The sequence below is a fragment of the Phoca vitulina genome, unplaced genomic scaffold, assembly GCF_004348235.1.
Source record: "Phoca vitulina isolate PV1807 unplaced genomic scaffold, GSC_HSeal_1.0 scaffold15, whole genome shotgun sequence".
Taxonomy (NCBI): domain Eukaryota; kingdom Metazoa; phylum Chordata; class Mammalia; order Carnivora; family Phocidae; genus Phoca; species Phoca vitulina.
The window spans coordinates 15,022,112-15,038,502 of NW_022589718.1; the positions used below are offsets into that span (position 1 = coordinate 15,022,112).

Sequence of the window (16,391 nt, forward strand, 5' to 3'; positions counted from 1 at the left end):
CCACGCTTGGTGCTGTCCGTTCCATGGGTTTGTGTATCCACCATTATCGTATCAAAACCAATATTTCCAATGCCCTAAAAGTCCTCTGCGCTCCATCTGTGTCATTCTTCCCTCCCTCCTCAACCCCTGGCAACCACTGATCTTTTTTTTTTTTTTCAGCTTTAGTGAAGTTTAATTGACAAATAAAATTGTAAGATATTTGAAATGTTCATCGTGGTGATTTGATATATGGTACATTGTGAACGGGTTCTCGCCATCTAGTTAATCACCCCGTCCAACACCTCACATACTCATCCTTCAGAAATTCTGAATGGGGGTGCCTGGGTGGCTCAGTTGGTTAAGCGACTGCCTTCGGCTCAGGTCATGATCCTGGAGTCCCTGGATCGAGTCCCGCATCGGGCTCCCTGCTCGGCAGGAAGCCTGCTTCTCCCTCTAACCCTCCCCCCTCTCATGTACTCTCTCTCTCTCTCTCATTCTCGCTCTCAAATAAATAAATAAATCTTGAAAAAAAAAAAAAAAGAAATTCTGAATGGTCAGCCTACCTGATGCCTAGACATGAAAGGGATACTGAGTCTTGGACATTACAAGTCACAAGAGGCAAAAATATCCTTTCAGTGGGGAAAGGAAGGAGAAAGTAGATTCATTTTTTAAGTTTATTTTAAAAAAATTTTGTTTGTGAATTCCTGCCTCTATCCTGCCTGCCCCGCACGTCGAGACACTTAAAATTCCAGTTCAGAAGGGAAGTGTGAACTTCTTTAGGCAAGGGGCAGCTCACTGTTTGCTTTTTATTTTTAGGTACCTGTAGAACATTCCTCTCTCTCGTTTCCAGAGAGGTTTAGACCAACCCTGCCTCTGCCAAGTAACATATAGGCTCCAATAAGCTGCCAGATGACCCAGGTTATCTCCTGATTTTCATCTAGGAGACAGAATCCAATAGGTTAGCATCTAAAAATGTTTTACCTTAAGGCATACTGAAATGCAATCCACATTCTTCCGTGCGGTTTCTTAATGGACTTACCCTTGAACGTACAGGAAATGGGACTGTATCATTTTTATCTCTTACCAGCTGCCCATCTTTCCGGCGGTGGCCCCACGTCTGTGTGCGCTGCACGTGGAGTGTTGGACACGACCACGGAAGTCAGTCCGGATCGGGGCAGTTCGTGTGTCACCAAATTGGAAAACACGGGCTGGTTTGAAAATTGTTGAGCTAATAAGCTTTCTTCTTTTCCAGAAAGTACAACTGAGGATGAAAGGCAGGGCCGAGACACTGCCTTTCAGAACTACCTTTTAAACTTGGGTCATTGCATACATACTGTAGCATTCCCATTCAAGCAAGACCCCGGTAAATTCCAGCTTCTTACTGTTTATAAGTAGTCCCAAAGATACAGTGATGACCACGCACAGGAATTTTGGCAGTTCCATTGTTATGACATAAGGATATTTAAGACCCATGGAAACAGCCCTTTTATAAAAAGTAGGTTGGAGACTCTGTGGCCTTTATCTCATCAGATAAACAAGCAAAATACGTTAGACTGCACTCAGATTAGTTAGTATGGACTTGATCATTTTCTTTCTTTCTTTCTTTTTTTTATGAAATCAATGGAGCAACATGAATTTGGCTTTATAACGATGGGAGAATCTTCTACTGACCACAGAGTTGTAAAGCATGATGGGTGGGGATGGTATTTCGGAAGAAAGGGAGCTCAATGTGGAGGTGGCCTAGGAAGTGTATCACGTTGATTTGCTCTGTTTTTTGTAAGGAGTGAGACAGCTCATTGCCTCGCTGCATTCTAGGGCCAGGAGAAATAGTGTCTGTTGGATTTAGTGCCCCGTCAGCCACACTGATACTAGAATTTGTTCCTCTCTGCTTAGGTATCTCCATACTTTCTTGGAAAATTAAGTGGAAAAGATAGTGCTTCTTTCCCCTATGTCATCATTTTTCTGTACCCAATCTGTGACTTTAGGAGCACCAATTTTTAAGGGTAAGTCTCTGGGAAGCAGAGAGGGTTTCTTAAATAGATAAGGGCTTCCTAAGGCCTCGAGAGTTTAGGGGGAAAACGGGTTGGGGTGGGGTTTGGGATGAAGAGATCCTATACGGCAGTGCATTTCAAAATTACAAATCCTTTGCTTATCCCGAATCAAGAAGCCTTTGGGGATTAAGAATAAGGAAACTGCCTGATTCTTTTGCCTAAAACTATGATATTGCATGCATTAGTCATCTTTAGTTCCTTGCTGGAAAAAAAGAAGTCATTTAAAAAAATTTATTATGCACGGATGTCATATCGGGAAAATCTCAAGTGGATCAACACAGCAAATAGCTTCTTAAAAGTAGTGTTTGCATTTACTTTCTCAAGGCAGTTTGGGCTCCGGAGTTACGCTGCCTGAGTTCGAATCTTTGCGACTTGTTGGTACTGTGACTATAGACCTCTGGCAGATGCAGGTTCCAGAAGCGGTTGTCTTGTGGGGTTGTTGTGAGCATTTAGAGAGACCGTTGTGAGGGGAATGGTTGGCACGATGCCTTACAGAGTGCACAGCACTCAACAAACAGGTGCACCTGTCCCTACTAAGCTTTTTCTACCAGGAATGTTAGTGGTGTGCACTGTGGGTGGCCTATCAAGGTAATCCTAAAAAATAAAATTTCAAAATGCAAATCTAGATAATCTAGATCCTAGAATGAAATGTGCTCACTGACTTGCCTAGCAACGTTGAGTTTCTTAACTGAGGTGCCTGCCCAAGGAAGGTAAACGTGTGTGCCGGGTAGGTGGGGAAGAATGTTGGCTTCCCTTCCCCTTCACCCCAGAGGATCTGTGTCTAAGGCCCCCTGCAGTGTCCTAACCCCATCTGCATGGGAGAAAGAGGAGATGAGTGGTATCATTTCTTTCATATCATGATCACAAATGCCTGTGGTACCTGCTGAGCCCGTCAGAGCAAAGCCCCCTAACTCATGTCCTCCACCAACCCTGTAGGTCACACAGGGCAGGGAGCTCTGCGCTCCAGACCCAGCCACGTTCTGACAGCCGCAGGTACCGAGCGGCGCAGCTGGGCCTCAAACCCACGTCGTAGCTCCCAGGCTCAGCGCCGTTTTCACACCAAGTTCTTACTTACACGTTTGTTTCAGAATGTAGTGTAATAACAGAACGTTGGAGGTATGTAGAGTAAGGCCAGCAGGTCAGGGCTCGGGCAGGAGGCAGAGAGGGAGGAACCGGGCAGGAGCCTGTACTGTGTTTTCCAGGGGAAGGTGCTGGCCGGGCATGGCCAGTCTGAGTAGTTTCAGCGGGCTGTGGGGCGTGGGGGCAGTCGCTGGGTGTCTGGTACATGGCCCTGGAGTGAGGAGGGCAAATAGAGAGCGGCCTGAGCTGTTGGAGCCTGATAAAGGAGGTGGCCCGCAGGGTGTGGGCTCTGCAGAGTTGGTCTGTATTGAGAGGCGCACTCATACTGGAGTTGTGTGCTATCTCTGGGAACTGCCTAACGCTGGGAGGGCAGTCCCGCCAAGGGCAGCCAGGGCCCAGATGTCAAAGCATCAGAAAACAGAAAATAAAAGACCTGGTTAGTACGACATGGGATAGCTTCAGTTTCAGCCTAAGCTTCTAAGTACCTTGAAGAACTGTGCTGTGTTCCGGGAAGAGCAGGTTCAATAACCCGAGAGGATTGTGGGTCTGAGCCTCTGTGCTGACCTCTCTTGCCGGCGTCCCACTGCAGCTCCCCGGGAGGTCCCGTAGGCTTTGTAGGTATGAATTAGGGTCTTCCCCCTCCGTGTTCTCCATCAGTCTGTGCTTCCCGCCACTGCTTTGCACCCACTGCCAAACTAGGAGTCTGTCAGCTGCAAGGCCGCCCTTTCCGTTGTCCCCCCACGCAGCCTTCCGCTGAGGCCTCTTCTCCGGTCTTTTCAGGGTGCCTCGACATGAGTACCTTGGGCCAGACAACTTTCTCTTTGGCCCGTGCTTTCCCCTAGATGCACCTGTCCCTACCAAGCTACCTGTGTTTGAGTCTCAACTGGCCTCCGTCTCTCTAATCGTTTTTTCCTTCAAACCAATATTATCTTTCAATGTCAGACCCTGCCACTGCTCTATTTAAAAGCCTCAGATGGCTTCCTAATGATTATAGACTCGAGTTTAAACCCCTGGGCATGACTCACAGCCCCCATCCACCCTACTGATACGTGCAACACTCCCTTACTGTGGGAGGGAGGGGTCCACCATACAGCACGCCCAGCTGGGTCTCAGCCCATGGAGAGCTGCCACCCCTCCTCTCCTACCTGGTGAAGAAGGCCCGTTGTCCCTAAGGCCAAGGTCACGTGTCAGCTCCCCTGAGACGCCATCTTCAGCCCTTCTACTGTAATCACCCTTTGCCTCGCTTCTTACACACCGCCATGACAGTAATGGTCTCATAGTATCTTGGCTGTTTTTCACCTGTGACTTTCTCATCGCATCTTATTCATTATTCATTCAGCAGGGCTTTGTTGAGGATTTACCCTCCAGGCATCATGCCAGGTGCTGAGGCTGCAGGAATAGGCAGACAGACCCTGCCCTCATGAATCTAAGAGTCTATTTGGGGAGAATGGGAATCAGAGACTTAACCAAACAAACTTGTGAGTGTCTAATTACAATTAAAATGTGATCCCTGCCTCAGTGGGTGTATCAACAAAGTCCTGGGGGGCACCGAGAGGAAAGAACTCTACCAGGAAGGATCGAGAAAAGTTGTAGGAAGTGGCATTCAGGTGGATCTCTTGGGATGGAGAAGCAGTGTGAGGTGGGGAAGGTTGGTGATGTGATGGCTGTTTCCTTTCCTGAAGAGCCTAAACATGAAAAGTGGTATCAATGTGGAAATATACTCAAACTGGTTTTCCTTTTTTCTCTCTTGAACAGTGGACGATTCCCTCTGGGTGCCCTGGCTTAGACATTCTTGTGTTTCTGTCGTACGTGTGGCTCAGGGGAACAGACAGCCAGACACAGCTGTCTGTGTTTCCAAAGGCTCCTTAGAGTCAGTGAGAAAGACATTTGCCCAGCACACCCCCCCCCCCCCAAACCCAGAGCTCAAACCGCCAAAGGTAACTGCTTGGTGGAGACGTGAGTTGTCACGCTGCCATCCTCTTTACCGTTAGATTTATTATATTAGTACTTGAATTTGAGGCAGTTTTCAAAACTTTCTCTACTGGGAAGTTTACTATAATAATAGGCCTTCAAAAAGTCCTCAGTCCTCTGAGTGCCAGAGAAACACGAAACCATCCCTAGGGCCCTGAACGTCCCAACCTTGCTTTTAGCTGTGCAGCGTGCTTGGGAGTCAAATAACCCTCATTAAAGGCTGGCCCTGCTGTGTACTGGTGTGTCCCCCCGGGCAAGTTCTTTACCCTCTTGGAACCTTAATTTCCTTCTTGGTGAATGCAGAGTAGGATGGGCTTACTTCATGGGCGCGTGACGAATTGAGGATTAATCAAATAATGCACTGCAGTGAGTGGTGTGACTCCTGGCATGTAGTGAGTAGCTAGTAAATGGAGGGTGCAGATTTTTGGTAAAGTAGCTAATATTATACTCAGTCTCCTTAAAATCAAGCAGCACTGATACAGATGGAGGGTGGAGGGTCTGCGTGTCATTATAGGAAAGCCGATATAAGGGATGGGGACCTCTGACATTTTTCCGTCTAACCACTTTGTCTGAATCGAATGCCACTCTGTTTAATTAGGTGGCGATGCAGGAGTTTCTTCATTTCCTATTCATCTGACTCTGGCTTTTAGTTTGACAGCCTTGCCTCTAACGCGTTAGGCCAGGTAGACATCCTAAACTAAGAGTTCTCACTTCTCAGCATGGATTCCTACTTGTAGAGGGTTATTTAGCCTGTGTGTGTGTGTGTGTCCGTGGATGTTTCTTGAGAGGACCCAGGGCTGTGGTTAGAGTTTGGGGTTCTTGATTAGAAATCTAGTTCAGCTGTGAAATTACAATGGATTAGGTGGTTATTACTAATTAGTATAGTTCCTCTTTATGTCTGAACTTCGTGTCACGAACAGAAGCGTTTGCCCAGCTTTCTAGTGAAAAGACACTTTCCTTTGAAGGATCATGAGTTGCCTGACATTTACATTTTTATAAGGAATTCCAGAAGTAGAAATTAAAATCTGCCAAGAAACACTGATTCCTATGATTGCTTCTGGTTCTTATCATTGAGAATCTCATCCTCTGTCACCTTTTGTCATTGCTCTGCTTTCTTCTCATCTGCCCATATAGGAAGAACGTTGGTGAAAAGCACAGGAACCAATGACTTCTATGGCTATGGAATTTCCGTGGAGAAAAGAGAGCATCCGAACTCACCTGGACCATCTTTCATACCTGGCAAACCCTCTCCATGCTCCCGCGCATGTTCCATGAACTTGAGCGAATAGACGTTCGGGGTGCTCGCAGAGCAGGGCATGCAGCTGGCCGGTAGAGGAAGTGGGGAGGGGCAGGGGGAGGCTGGGGGAGAACATGGAGCAAATGTTTTACAACCCGAACCTCAGAACTGTGATCCTCCGAGGAGAGCGCTACTTGAAGAAAAGAAAAAAAAAAAAAAAAAGTCGAATGGCTTCTCAGGGATTTTGTTTTCTGTGCACATAAAAGCCATATTTCCAGTATAGGTGGCCGTGTTTGGAGCACTCAGATTTCAGTTCTGTTAAATGTGAAAGAGGGATCGACTGACCGTTCATTGCTGTTCCGTAACTAGTGTAAAATATGTATATGTTTATCTTTATTTTTATAATATGCAAATACATTTAAATTTATACAGTTTGATGCTTCTAGCGTTAGTTCACACTGGGTGCAATATTCTGCATGAGAACTGTGCCGAGATGGGGCTAATTTCTTATTTTAGCGTAAGACCTTTTTGTTCATTCTTTATTCTTCAATCCGTCTGAGATTTTAAAAAAAATCTCTCTGCCCACGGATTAAGTGCTGGGGTCATAGAGGCTGCCAATAATCAGCAAGAACCTTAAACGTGTACGGCAGGCAGTCTCCTCCCCTTCTTTTAAATGAAGGTCCCCCGCCTGTAAGGCTGTTTGTTGGGCGGGCTGGTAGGAGTCCTCTGTCCCCCTGCCCGCCTGTCCACTAGCACCAGGCCGAGTGGTCCTTGCTCCAGGCTGGGTTTCGTGTCGACAGTGAGTTGTCACTGACTGATGTGCTGATGGAGGCCTGGCGCTGGGATTCTTCAGGGGACAGGGACAGAGAGGGGTCAATGAGTCCGTGGAAAACCCGAGTCTTTCAATAGCTCAAGATAATCAGGAGTCAGTTGTGAATGGTGCAAAGAGCTTTGCTAACGAGTCCTTTTTTTCTCTCTCTCTACAACAGAGTCTGTGAAATTTAGCAGAGCACTCTGCCAGCCCTCCACATCTGGCTGTCAGACCTTAAGATAGTGAGTTGCCTCACTGGAGAGCATAATCCCACATTGGTTATTTACAAATGCAGAGCCTTGATAGGATGGTCACCTGCCAAGAACTAGTAAAACCATTGTTGTTCAGTCTCCACAGAGTGGAACATGAAAAGCAAAGCAGATTGCTCTCTCATCCACTCCGAATCGGGGCCAAGCGTATCTGCCGCAGTAGTAACACATTCTGTGAAGAATGGAGAGGACTCTGTTTACAGCTGCCTCCTCTGCGTGTTGATGGGGGAATGTGTAAAACAAACTGTTTCTCACCAGTGTAAGGCATGAAAAGTGAGTCAGCTGGTATTATTCTCTTCCTTCTTTTATAAAGTATTGACTCTTGCAATGCCAGTATACGAAGTCTCGACGTATTCTTAAAAGGAATAACAAACTAGCAAGTGGTTGCATTGTGAACAATCCCGAGTTGATTTTCGTAGATTTTGTGCCCCAGGAGCTGAGACTCCAGAACCTCAGTTAAACGAGTATGATTTCTCACGGCCATAAAATCAAATGGGATCAGACTATTTCTGCATTTTTGGATACTTGAATATGACACCTCAGTTTTGAGATTTCATTTCCTTTTAGAACACAGTCACAAGATCACCTGCTTAATCCTTTGGTCAGTTCTTGTGTGAGCGTGTGCGTGCGTGCATCTGTGTGCGTGTGAGCCGAATGGTAACATTTAATTGCTTTATGGACCATTGAATTGTTGGGCACAGGAGTTTTGTAATTGGCACGAGACAGTTCCTAAACTGTCAGATTAACTAACTTTGACCAGTCTTTTGCAAGGACTCTGAAGGATGTGACTTCGGGCTAACTCCCCAGGGGACCATATTAAATGGAAAAAAAAAAAAAAGGCTCCTTTGGGTGACATACCCTGCAAAATGTTTGTTATTCTTATGAACATAAATGCCCACATTCTTAATATCTGCTATTTTTTGACAAATGATGTTTTGTGCTGTCATCTGAACCCTAGAGAAGCAGTGTAAGAAGAAATCTTGGTGTCACGTGTTTTAGCAAAATGGTCATTGTGACTGAGGGTCACGTGACCAGAAGAAGCTCCGGAAAAGCTCGAGACCTTGCTTCAGGGTCGGGGGAGGGTTGGAGATACAGAAAACACTCTGCTGTACCGGAATGTTCAGTGTCAAAGCAGGCCGTTGCATACCTGGGAAGACTCAGCCGGCCGAGGCTGACGGGCGGGTCACTAAAGCACAAGGGGCGTCTTTTGAGACCCAGTGATCCCTTGCCTCGCAAACAAACGCCCTTCGAGTTTGTTATGGTTTCTATTCCTGCAACCTGTGGTATCAAAACCACTTCCTGGAATTGTAACAGTGCTGCCAGGATAAATGTTTTTCCCCCTTCTGAGAAAAAAAAAAATGACAGTGCTCATATTTGACATTTGTGCATTGGACTCTTTTGAATGAATAAAAAGGAAAGGGTTTGGTATAATTCCTGATGGGGTGTGTGTGTTCTTTTTCATGCCACAGTTTGTAAATTGTAATTGTGGTTTCCCCTTGAATTGTCTTGACTGGGCAGAAATTAAAAAAAAAAAAGTCAAAAAAGTTCAATAAAAATACAAAGAAATGATGAAGCAATTGTATTTGCAGAGTTTAGTTATTTTTGTTTTTTCGTTTCTTTCATTTCAGTTCTAGGAATAACTTTTATACATTTGAGTCGCTTTTGAGCTAATGGGAGATGGATGGTGGCCACGCTACTGGGGGGTTGGAGTCCCCAGAAGGAAAACTGAAGGGTCCCTGTTTAAAACCATGCCTCTTTTCAGACAGCAGATTCAGCGCTTGAATATGGGCTCCTTCTTCAATCAGACCCTTTATCAGCGCTGCTCCATTATACTCTTCTGTCAAACTTAGGCATCGACCACACTTTGCAAGTTCCCTTTTTTTTTTTGATTATGTTAATCACCATACAGTACATCATTAGTTTTTGATGTAGTGTTCCATGATTCATTGTTTGCGTATAACACCCAGTGCTCCATGCAGAACGTGCCCTCTTTAATACCCATCACCAGGCTAACCCATCCCCCCACGCCCTTCCCCTCTGAAACCCTCAGTTTGTTTCTCAGAGTCCATAGTCTCTCATGGTTCATCTCCCCCTCAGATTTCCCCCTCTTCATTTTTCCCTTCCTACTCCTAATGTCCTTTCTTAGCAGAAGGCCGGGTCTCCGCCGCGTGCATATTGCCCCGGGCGTGGGGAGGGGTCTGTATTCACCGGACCTGCAGGTACTGGGTCAGAGACGAGGGAGAGAAACTGTCAGCTTCTACAGGAGCTGCGGCCTCCAGGGAGGGACTGAGAGGTGGATTTCCTCACGCCTTCAAAGGCGAGAAGGCAGGTGAAGCCTCTGGGGGCCTCCGATCCAGACGCACCTCTACCGGCCCGGAAAGCTGACACCTGGGTGTGGCCATCAGAATTTTCAAAAGGGGGGCGCCTGGGTGGCTCCTTAGGTTGGGCATCTGCCTTCGGCTCAGGTCCTGGTCCCTCCTGGTCCCGGGGTCCTGGGATCCAGTCCGATTGGGCTCTCTGCTGAGCAGGGGGCCTGCTTCTCCCTCTCCCTCTGCCTGCCTATCTGCCTGCTTGTGCTCTCTCTCTCTGTCAAATAAACAAATAAAAAATCTTGGCCGGGGGGCCCCCCCCATAGCCCATTCTGGGTGCCAGGAGAGTCCTCCATCCTGCTGCTGCCCTTCCCGCTGAAGAGAGTAGTACAGGGAACATAACTGGTCATTTGGGGCCTCGTTGTTTTGGTTTCGTTGTTTTTAAACCGAGAAACTCGGAGTTCTGCGAACTTGCTGAGCACGGCCCGGATTCGCAGGTGCTGGTGGCGACAGCTACGGTGAATGATTTAGCACCTGTCATTCCCTCTCCAATCTGCTCCTACCTCACTGTGAACTTTTTGAAGTTGATTCCAGGTTTGCTTTGAATACACAGTGCTCCAGAGGTGGGGGCCGCTCAGGCGTTGGGTTCAAAAGCCCAGGGGTTCCCGCGTCCGGGCCCCCGGCACCCAGTGGTGGTGGGAATGAGGAACGGCCCTTGCCCGCCAGAACTAGGCGCTCTTGCACTGACTCCTGGAGCCGGGACGCAGAGTTGCTGGGAGAGGTTTTATTAAGCAGCTGATCCTTGGACATTGCCTGGGTTTGAAGGCGTGAGGAAATCCACCTGGCAGCAGAAACCCCATGTGAAGACTTAAGCTCAAGTAAGAAGCGTCTTTTTCATCTTTACATGCAAGAGATGTCTTTGGATGAAATGATTTCGTTCTAAACACTGAGACTAATTTAGGTTTCTCAAACTGCTCCATGAGACGTTCGTTATCTCCTGAGATACTAATGCATATTCTTCTGCAGAGGAGTGCGAGATCAAATAGGTTTGGGAAATGCTGCGTTAAATAACCAGTTGTTGCCGCAGGCCTCTGAGAAGTGCTTAGAAGCGGATATAGATTGCGAGCAGGGAGAGGGCAGAGGGGAAGGGCCCTCCGTGCAGCATTTCTCCGCGTATGAGTGTGGAAGGAAGCCTTTCCCTAGTCGGCTGCGGATCCCCTCCGAGAGCAGGTTTTCCAGGGTCTGGGGCTGCCCCTTGTGGGCCAGGTGGTCATAGCATCAGGCGATGATCACTGCTCTGGGGGCCTTTTATGTTAGCAGGAGTGATGAAGAGCGCTCACTCCAGACCACCTCCGCTTGAATCCTGGCCCTGCTATCTATGCTCCTCATGTGCAGAGTGGGGGAGACCAGCCTACCTCATACAGTTGTTATAAATGTCAAAAGAGGTTCTGCGCATAAAGGGCTTATGACAGCGCCCAGCACTGGTGAGCACTGATCAAATGCAGCTAAGCTCATTCTCTTTGTTTGCATGGTGCCCCTTTTTACCAAGAAAGCAGGCCTCAAGCCTGAGTCTGGAAGGAAGGAAGAAAGGAAGGAAGGAAGAAGGAGGAAGGAGGGGAAGAAGGAAGAAGGGAAGGAGGAAGGAAGGAAGGAAGGGAGAGAAGGAGGGAGGGAGGAATTTTTAATAATTTTTGGTTTTATCATATTTACTAATTGGTTATTTGCCCTAGTGATAAAATGTTTGCTTTAAAAATGAATGCATTTTGGGGTGCCTGGGTGGCACAGTCGTTAAGTGTCTGCCTTCGGCTCAGGTCATGATCCCAGGGTCCTGGGATCGAGCCCCACATCGGGCTCCCTGCTCAGCGGGAAGCCTGCTTCTCCCTCCCACTCCCACTGCTTGTGTTCCCTCTCTCGCTGTGTCTCTGTCTGTCAAATAAATCAATAAAATCTTTAAAAAAAATAAATAAAAATAAAAATGAATGCATTTAGAAATAAATACTTCAAAATAGAAAGAAAAATATTAAGTGACTAAATGCAGGTGGCACACAAGGAGTGAAAATATGGCAAAAAACTATGAAAATGGTATGTGAATGTCTGGGTACTGTAATGGAGGGACACAATCTAATACAACCCATGGAAGGACCAGGAAATTGCCCTGTGAGTCTGGACGACCCCAAAGCTTTTTATTTATTTATTATTATTATTATTTATTTTAGAGAGAGAGAGAAAGCGCATGAGCAGGGGGAAGGGCAGAGGGAGAGGGAGAGAAAGAATCTCAAGCAGACTCCTCGCTGAGCATGGAGCCCATCACAGGGCTTGATCTCACGACCCTGAGATCACACCTGAGTCGAAACCAAGAGTCGATGCTTAACCGACTGAGTCACCCAGGTGCCCCAGAAGAGCCCAAAGCTCTTAAGGACACTCCCACAGTTTTAAATTTTCCACCAGAAAAATTTACTGAAAGATTAACAAAGAATTATTATTAGAAAATTAGTATTTTTTAAATTTGAAATTTAAAAGAAATTTCACTACATCTTAAATGGTTCAGTGCAGCCAAAAACTTTTCATATAAACGCAACTGAAATTTGAATGGGAAAATTGATTTTGTGCAAACTTTAATGTTTTCCTAGAAGACGCTTATAGACAAAAAAGTTTTTCTCTGAATATTTTACTGAAGCCAGACTGAAAAAGTAACTCCTGTTCTCACTCATCAGAAATAAAAGCAGAATCTCACTAACCGATTTGTCTCCTGGCTTTATAGTCACTCAGTACTAGAGGAATCATGGCATGAAATGAAGCTGGGTACAGGCCACAGGCCCGGTGTGTGTCAAGGGGTGGATGAAATGCCCGGCAAACCAGCGATACGTTCCTTCTTTTCTTTCCTACTCCAGATAGTATGCCAAGGTGGCAGATGAGCGGGCTTCCAGAGCGACAGAGTAAGGAGCTCAGGGTAAATTCTCTCTCAACTAGGAGAAAGTGTTTTTAAAAACACACACAGGCACGCCTGGGTGGCTCAGTTGGTTAAGCATCTGCCTTTGGCTCAGGTCATGATCTCACGGTCCTGGGATGGAGCCCTGAGCCCTGCTCATTGGGGAGTCTGCTCTTCCTCTCCCTCTCCTTCTGTGGTCTCTCTCACTCTCACTGTCTCTCAAATAAATAAATAAAATCTTTAGAAAACACACACACACACACACACACACACACACAGCCATGGTCATTTCAAATCTCCAGAAATTGTCCTAAGGACATAGAGCAAATGGATAAATATTCATTCAAGGAAACCTACTAAATACAAAATCGACCAGGGTCTGTGACTTTTGAGATAGGGCCTTCCTGACCCCTCCTCCCCCACAGCTCCATGTTCCAGAAGTGGTACCCTGGGCCCTCGACTTTGGAGAGACGTGGCCAAGAAGATGGAGGTTCTCTCTCCCCCTGACTCCCTGTCAGGGGCTGCAGTTGCATTTTGAGAGAGGCAGGCTGCTTGCATTTCTCATCCTCCCCAGCCCTTTGTGGCAGAAGCTCTGTTCCAGGCAAGAGTAGCTGAGAGGACCCGGGCCTCCTGCTTGCAGGCGGAGCTCTAGGGCAGTCAGGGTGGGACAGAACCGTCCCTGCCCCTCCCCAGCCCGGGAGAGGCGAGCCAGGAGGACCACTTCCTCCTTCTGCTGTGCCCACTTGTGGAGCAGGGGTGTCACTGTCAGAAAAAGCGGATCCCCACCCTCGGTTCCAGGGCAGAGGCACAGGGGTCAGTCCCAGAGGAAAGGCAGGCCATAAGGATGAGTAGCACCACAGCTCTGCCCGCGAAGACTGACTTTATTTGGAACAGAGCCTGGAGAACAGCATGCCTAAGGATGTTGTCAAAACCAGTGCGTAGCTTGGTGGAGAGTAAAGGAGGCTTGGGGGCTCCATGATACACATAAAGCAGCAGAGCAGCCGGACGTTTAATAGAACCAGGGAAAGAGCCGAGAAGAGAACTCCTGGGATCACAATCAATTCTGGGGGTGCTCTAGGCTGCACCCACTCAGGAGTAATCAGAGCAGGACATGGGGCAGACTTCAAAGCATCCCCAAGCCACACCCAGGCCCACCATCACAGGGCAGAAGCCTCCCTGACACAAGGGGCTCAAACATAACCTCTGAGCAAACACCGACTGAACAGTAAGCTACTCCCACTAAGGGGCTACTCCTAGGAAGGCAGGCTTGCAACAAAAATCACACTCATTCCTGGGAGCCTAGAAGATTGTGCGTGTCCAAGACTGAGCTCTCTGAGGAGTAATCAGAGAGGAACTCCATGCTACTAGTCTCTGGCTGAATGTGGAACCAAAAAAATGTAAATTCCCTGAAACGTGGTAGCAACCTACAAGCTACACAGGCATCCAACAAGTAGAGGGCAAAGATCTAACTGCTGGCTTACGCACAACTTTTGACCAGTAAGTGACTTATGCAGAACCAGGGGCAACCCCTAGTTTGTGGGGCTAAAAGATAAAAATCAGGAGGGAAATCTGAGCAGGGACATCAAAGAGCCCCAATAAAGGAGACTATGGAGGAGATGAAAAAAATTGTATGATTGCACGTGTCTTCTTTCTTTTCTTAACTGATTTAAAACAATCAGACAAAGTAATCCATATATAACAGAATATACACAAACATAATATATATTTGACAACATGAGCACAAAGGAAGCAATAGAGTAAGGAAATGACATCAGATGGTAATTGAAATCCAAAGGAGGAAATGAATGAGCCAAAAGGGTAAATAATAAAACTATTATAACAAATGTTACAGTATATACTTCCTCTTCTCCTTCCCTCAGCATCTTTAAAAGATGTTATATAAAACAATAATTACAACAATGTATTGTTTTTTGTAAGATGTGGATGTAATGTAAATTAACAATAACAGCACAAAGAAGCATGCGAGAAATGGAGTTATGTAGGAATAAAGTTTCTGTATTTCCTTGGAACTAAGCTAGTATGAATCTGAAGTGGATTCTGGTAAGTGAAGATATATGTTGTAAGATTTAGAACACCCCTTAAGAAAATAATTCAAAAATACACTTAAGAAGTTAATGGAATTAAAATGTTACACTAGAAAATATCCACTTAATGCAAAAGTAGACAGTAAAGGAGGAATAGAGGAACAAAGAAATGAGATATACAGAGGACAAAAATCAATATGGCAGATGTGAATCTAACCATATCATTAATAACCATATCATTCATATCAGGAGATTATTTTTTAAAGATTTATTTATTTATGAGAGAGAGAGATTGAGTGAGCAGGGTGGAGGGGCAGAGGGAGAGGGAGAGAATCCTCGAGCAGACTCCCTGCAGAGCACGGAGCCTGATGCAGGGCTAGATCCCAGGACCCTGAGATCATGACCTGAGTCAAAATCAAGAGTTGGCTACTTAACCAACTGAGCTACTCAGGCGCCCCAATGAGATTAAGCAACTTAATTAAAAGACAAAGATTGCCTCTTTGGATTAAAAAATTATGTTCTGCACAGGAGGCAGATTTTAATATAAGGATACAAATAGGCGGAAAATAACAGGATGGAAAAAAATAAGCCAGGCGAAAAACAGCCACGGTAAAGCTGAAGCAGCTATGCCAATATCAGACAAAATAGACATTAAAGCACACCCACATACAAAAATGTTACTAGAGACCAAAAGGGACATTTCATGGTGAAAAAGAGTCAATCGATCAGGAAGGAAAGGAAATTTGGGACATGAACAAAAATATAACAGCACAGGAGTCAGTAACCAATGGGTCAAAGAAGAAAACACAAGGGAAATTAGAAAATGCTTTGAGATGAATAAAAATGAAAACACAACATACCAAAACTTGTAGGACATAGCTAAGGCAATCTGCATAAAGGCATGCCTCTAAAAAGAAAATCTCAAATCAATAACTCTGTTAACCTAGGGTTACCTGGGTGGCTCAGTCGGTTGAGTGTCTTGACTCTTGATTTCAGCTCAGGTCGTGACCTTAGGGTTGTGAGATAGTGCCCCGGGTCAGGCTCGGCGCTGGGCAGAGGAGCCTTCTCTCTCTCTCCCTCTCCTTCTGCCCCTCCCCTCCTTTAAAAAAAGGAAATAACTCTGATAACTTAGGCAAAATGGACAAATTCCTATAGATAAAAAGTAGCAAAACTGACTCAAGAAGAAGTAGAAAATCTGACCAGACCTATACCAAGAAAAGAGATTGAATTGGTAATTTTAAAACTTCTCACAAAGACTAGGATCAAATGGTTTCCATGGTAAAGTATACCAAATCTTAAAAGTACTGATAATAATCTTTCTCAAATTCTTCCCAAAAATAGAAGAGCACTCTTCTTCAGAACATTTATGAGCTATTAAAACTCAATAAGAAAAAGATAACACAATTTAAAAATGGGCAGAGGATTTGAATAGACATTTCTCCAAAGAATATATACAAGTGGTCAATAAGCACATAAAAAGATGCTCAAAACCATTAGCTCTGAGAGAAATGAAAAGCAAAACCTTGGTGAGATACCACTTCACACCCACTATGATGGCTACCAAAAGAAGATAGACAATAAGTGTTGACAAGGATGTGGAGAAATTGGGACTATACATCATTGGTAAAATGGTAAAGACACTTTGGCAAATGGTTTGGCACTTCTTCAAAATGTCAACCATAGTTACCTATGACTGGGCAATTCCATTCC

At 45.8% G+C, this 16,391-nt stretch overlaps 1 protein-coding gene across 2 annotated transcripts in view; it reads left to right on the plus strand.

Annotated features, from left to right (window-relative positions):
- MFHAS1 (malignant fibrous histiocytoma amplified sequence 1) overlaps nucleotides 1-8,975 on the plus strand; it is a 98,082-nt gene extending 89,107 nt beyond the window's left edge. The window contains exons 3-4 of one of the 2 annotated variants that reach the window (XR_004300547.1): nucleotides 1,873-1,982; nucleotides 6,216-6,303. Coding sequence is in view for 1 of the 2 variants with exons in the window: in XM_032413490.1 (XP_032269381.1) it covers nucleotides 6,216-6,249 (34 nt within the window). In the remaining variant the exon portion in view is untranslated. Of the gene's footprint in view, nucleotides 1-1,872; nucleotides 1,983-6,215 lie in introns of both variants that reach the window. The other variant, XM_032413490.1, reaches the window with a different exon arrangement.
- The last annotated feature ends 7,416 nt before the right edge of the window (nucleotides 8,976-16,391 follow it).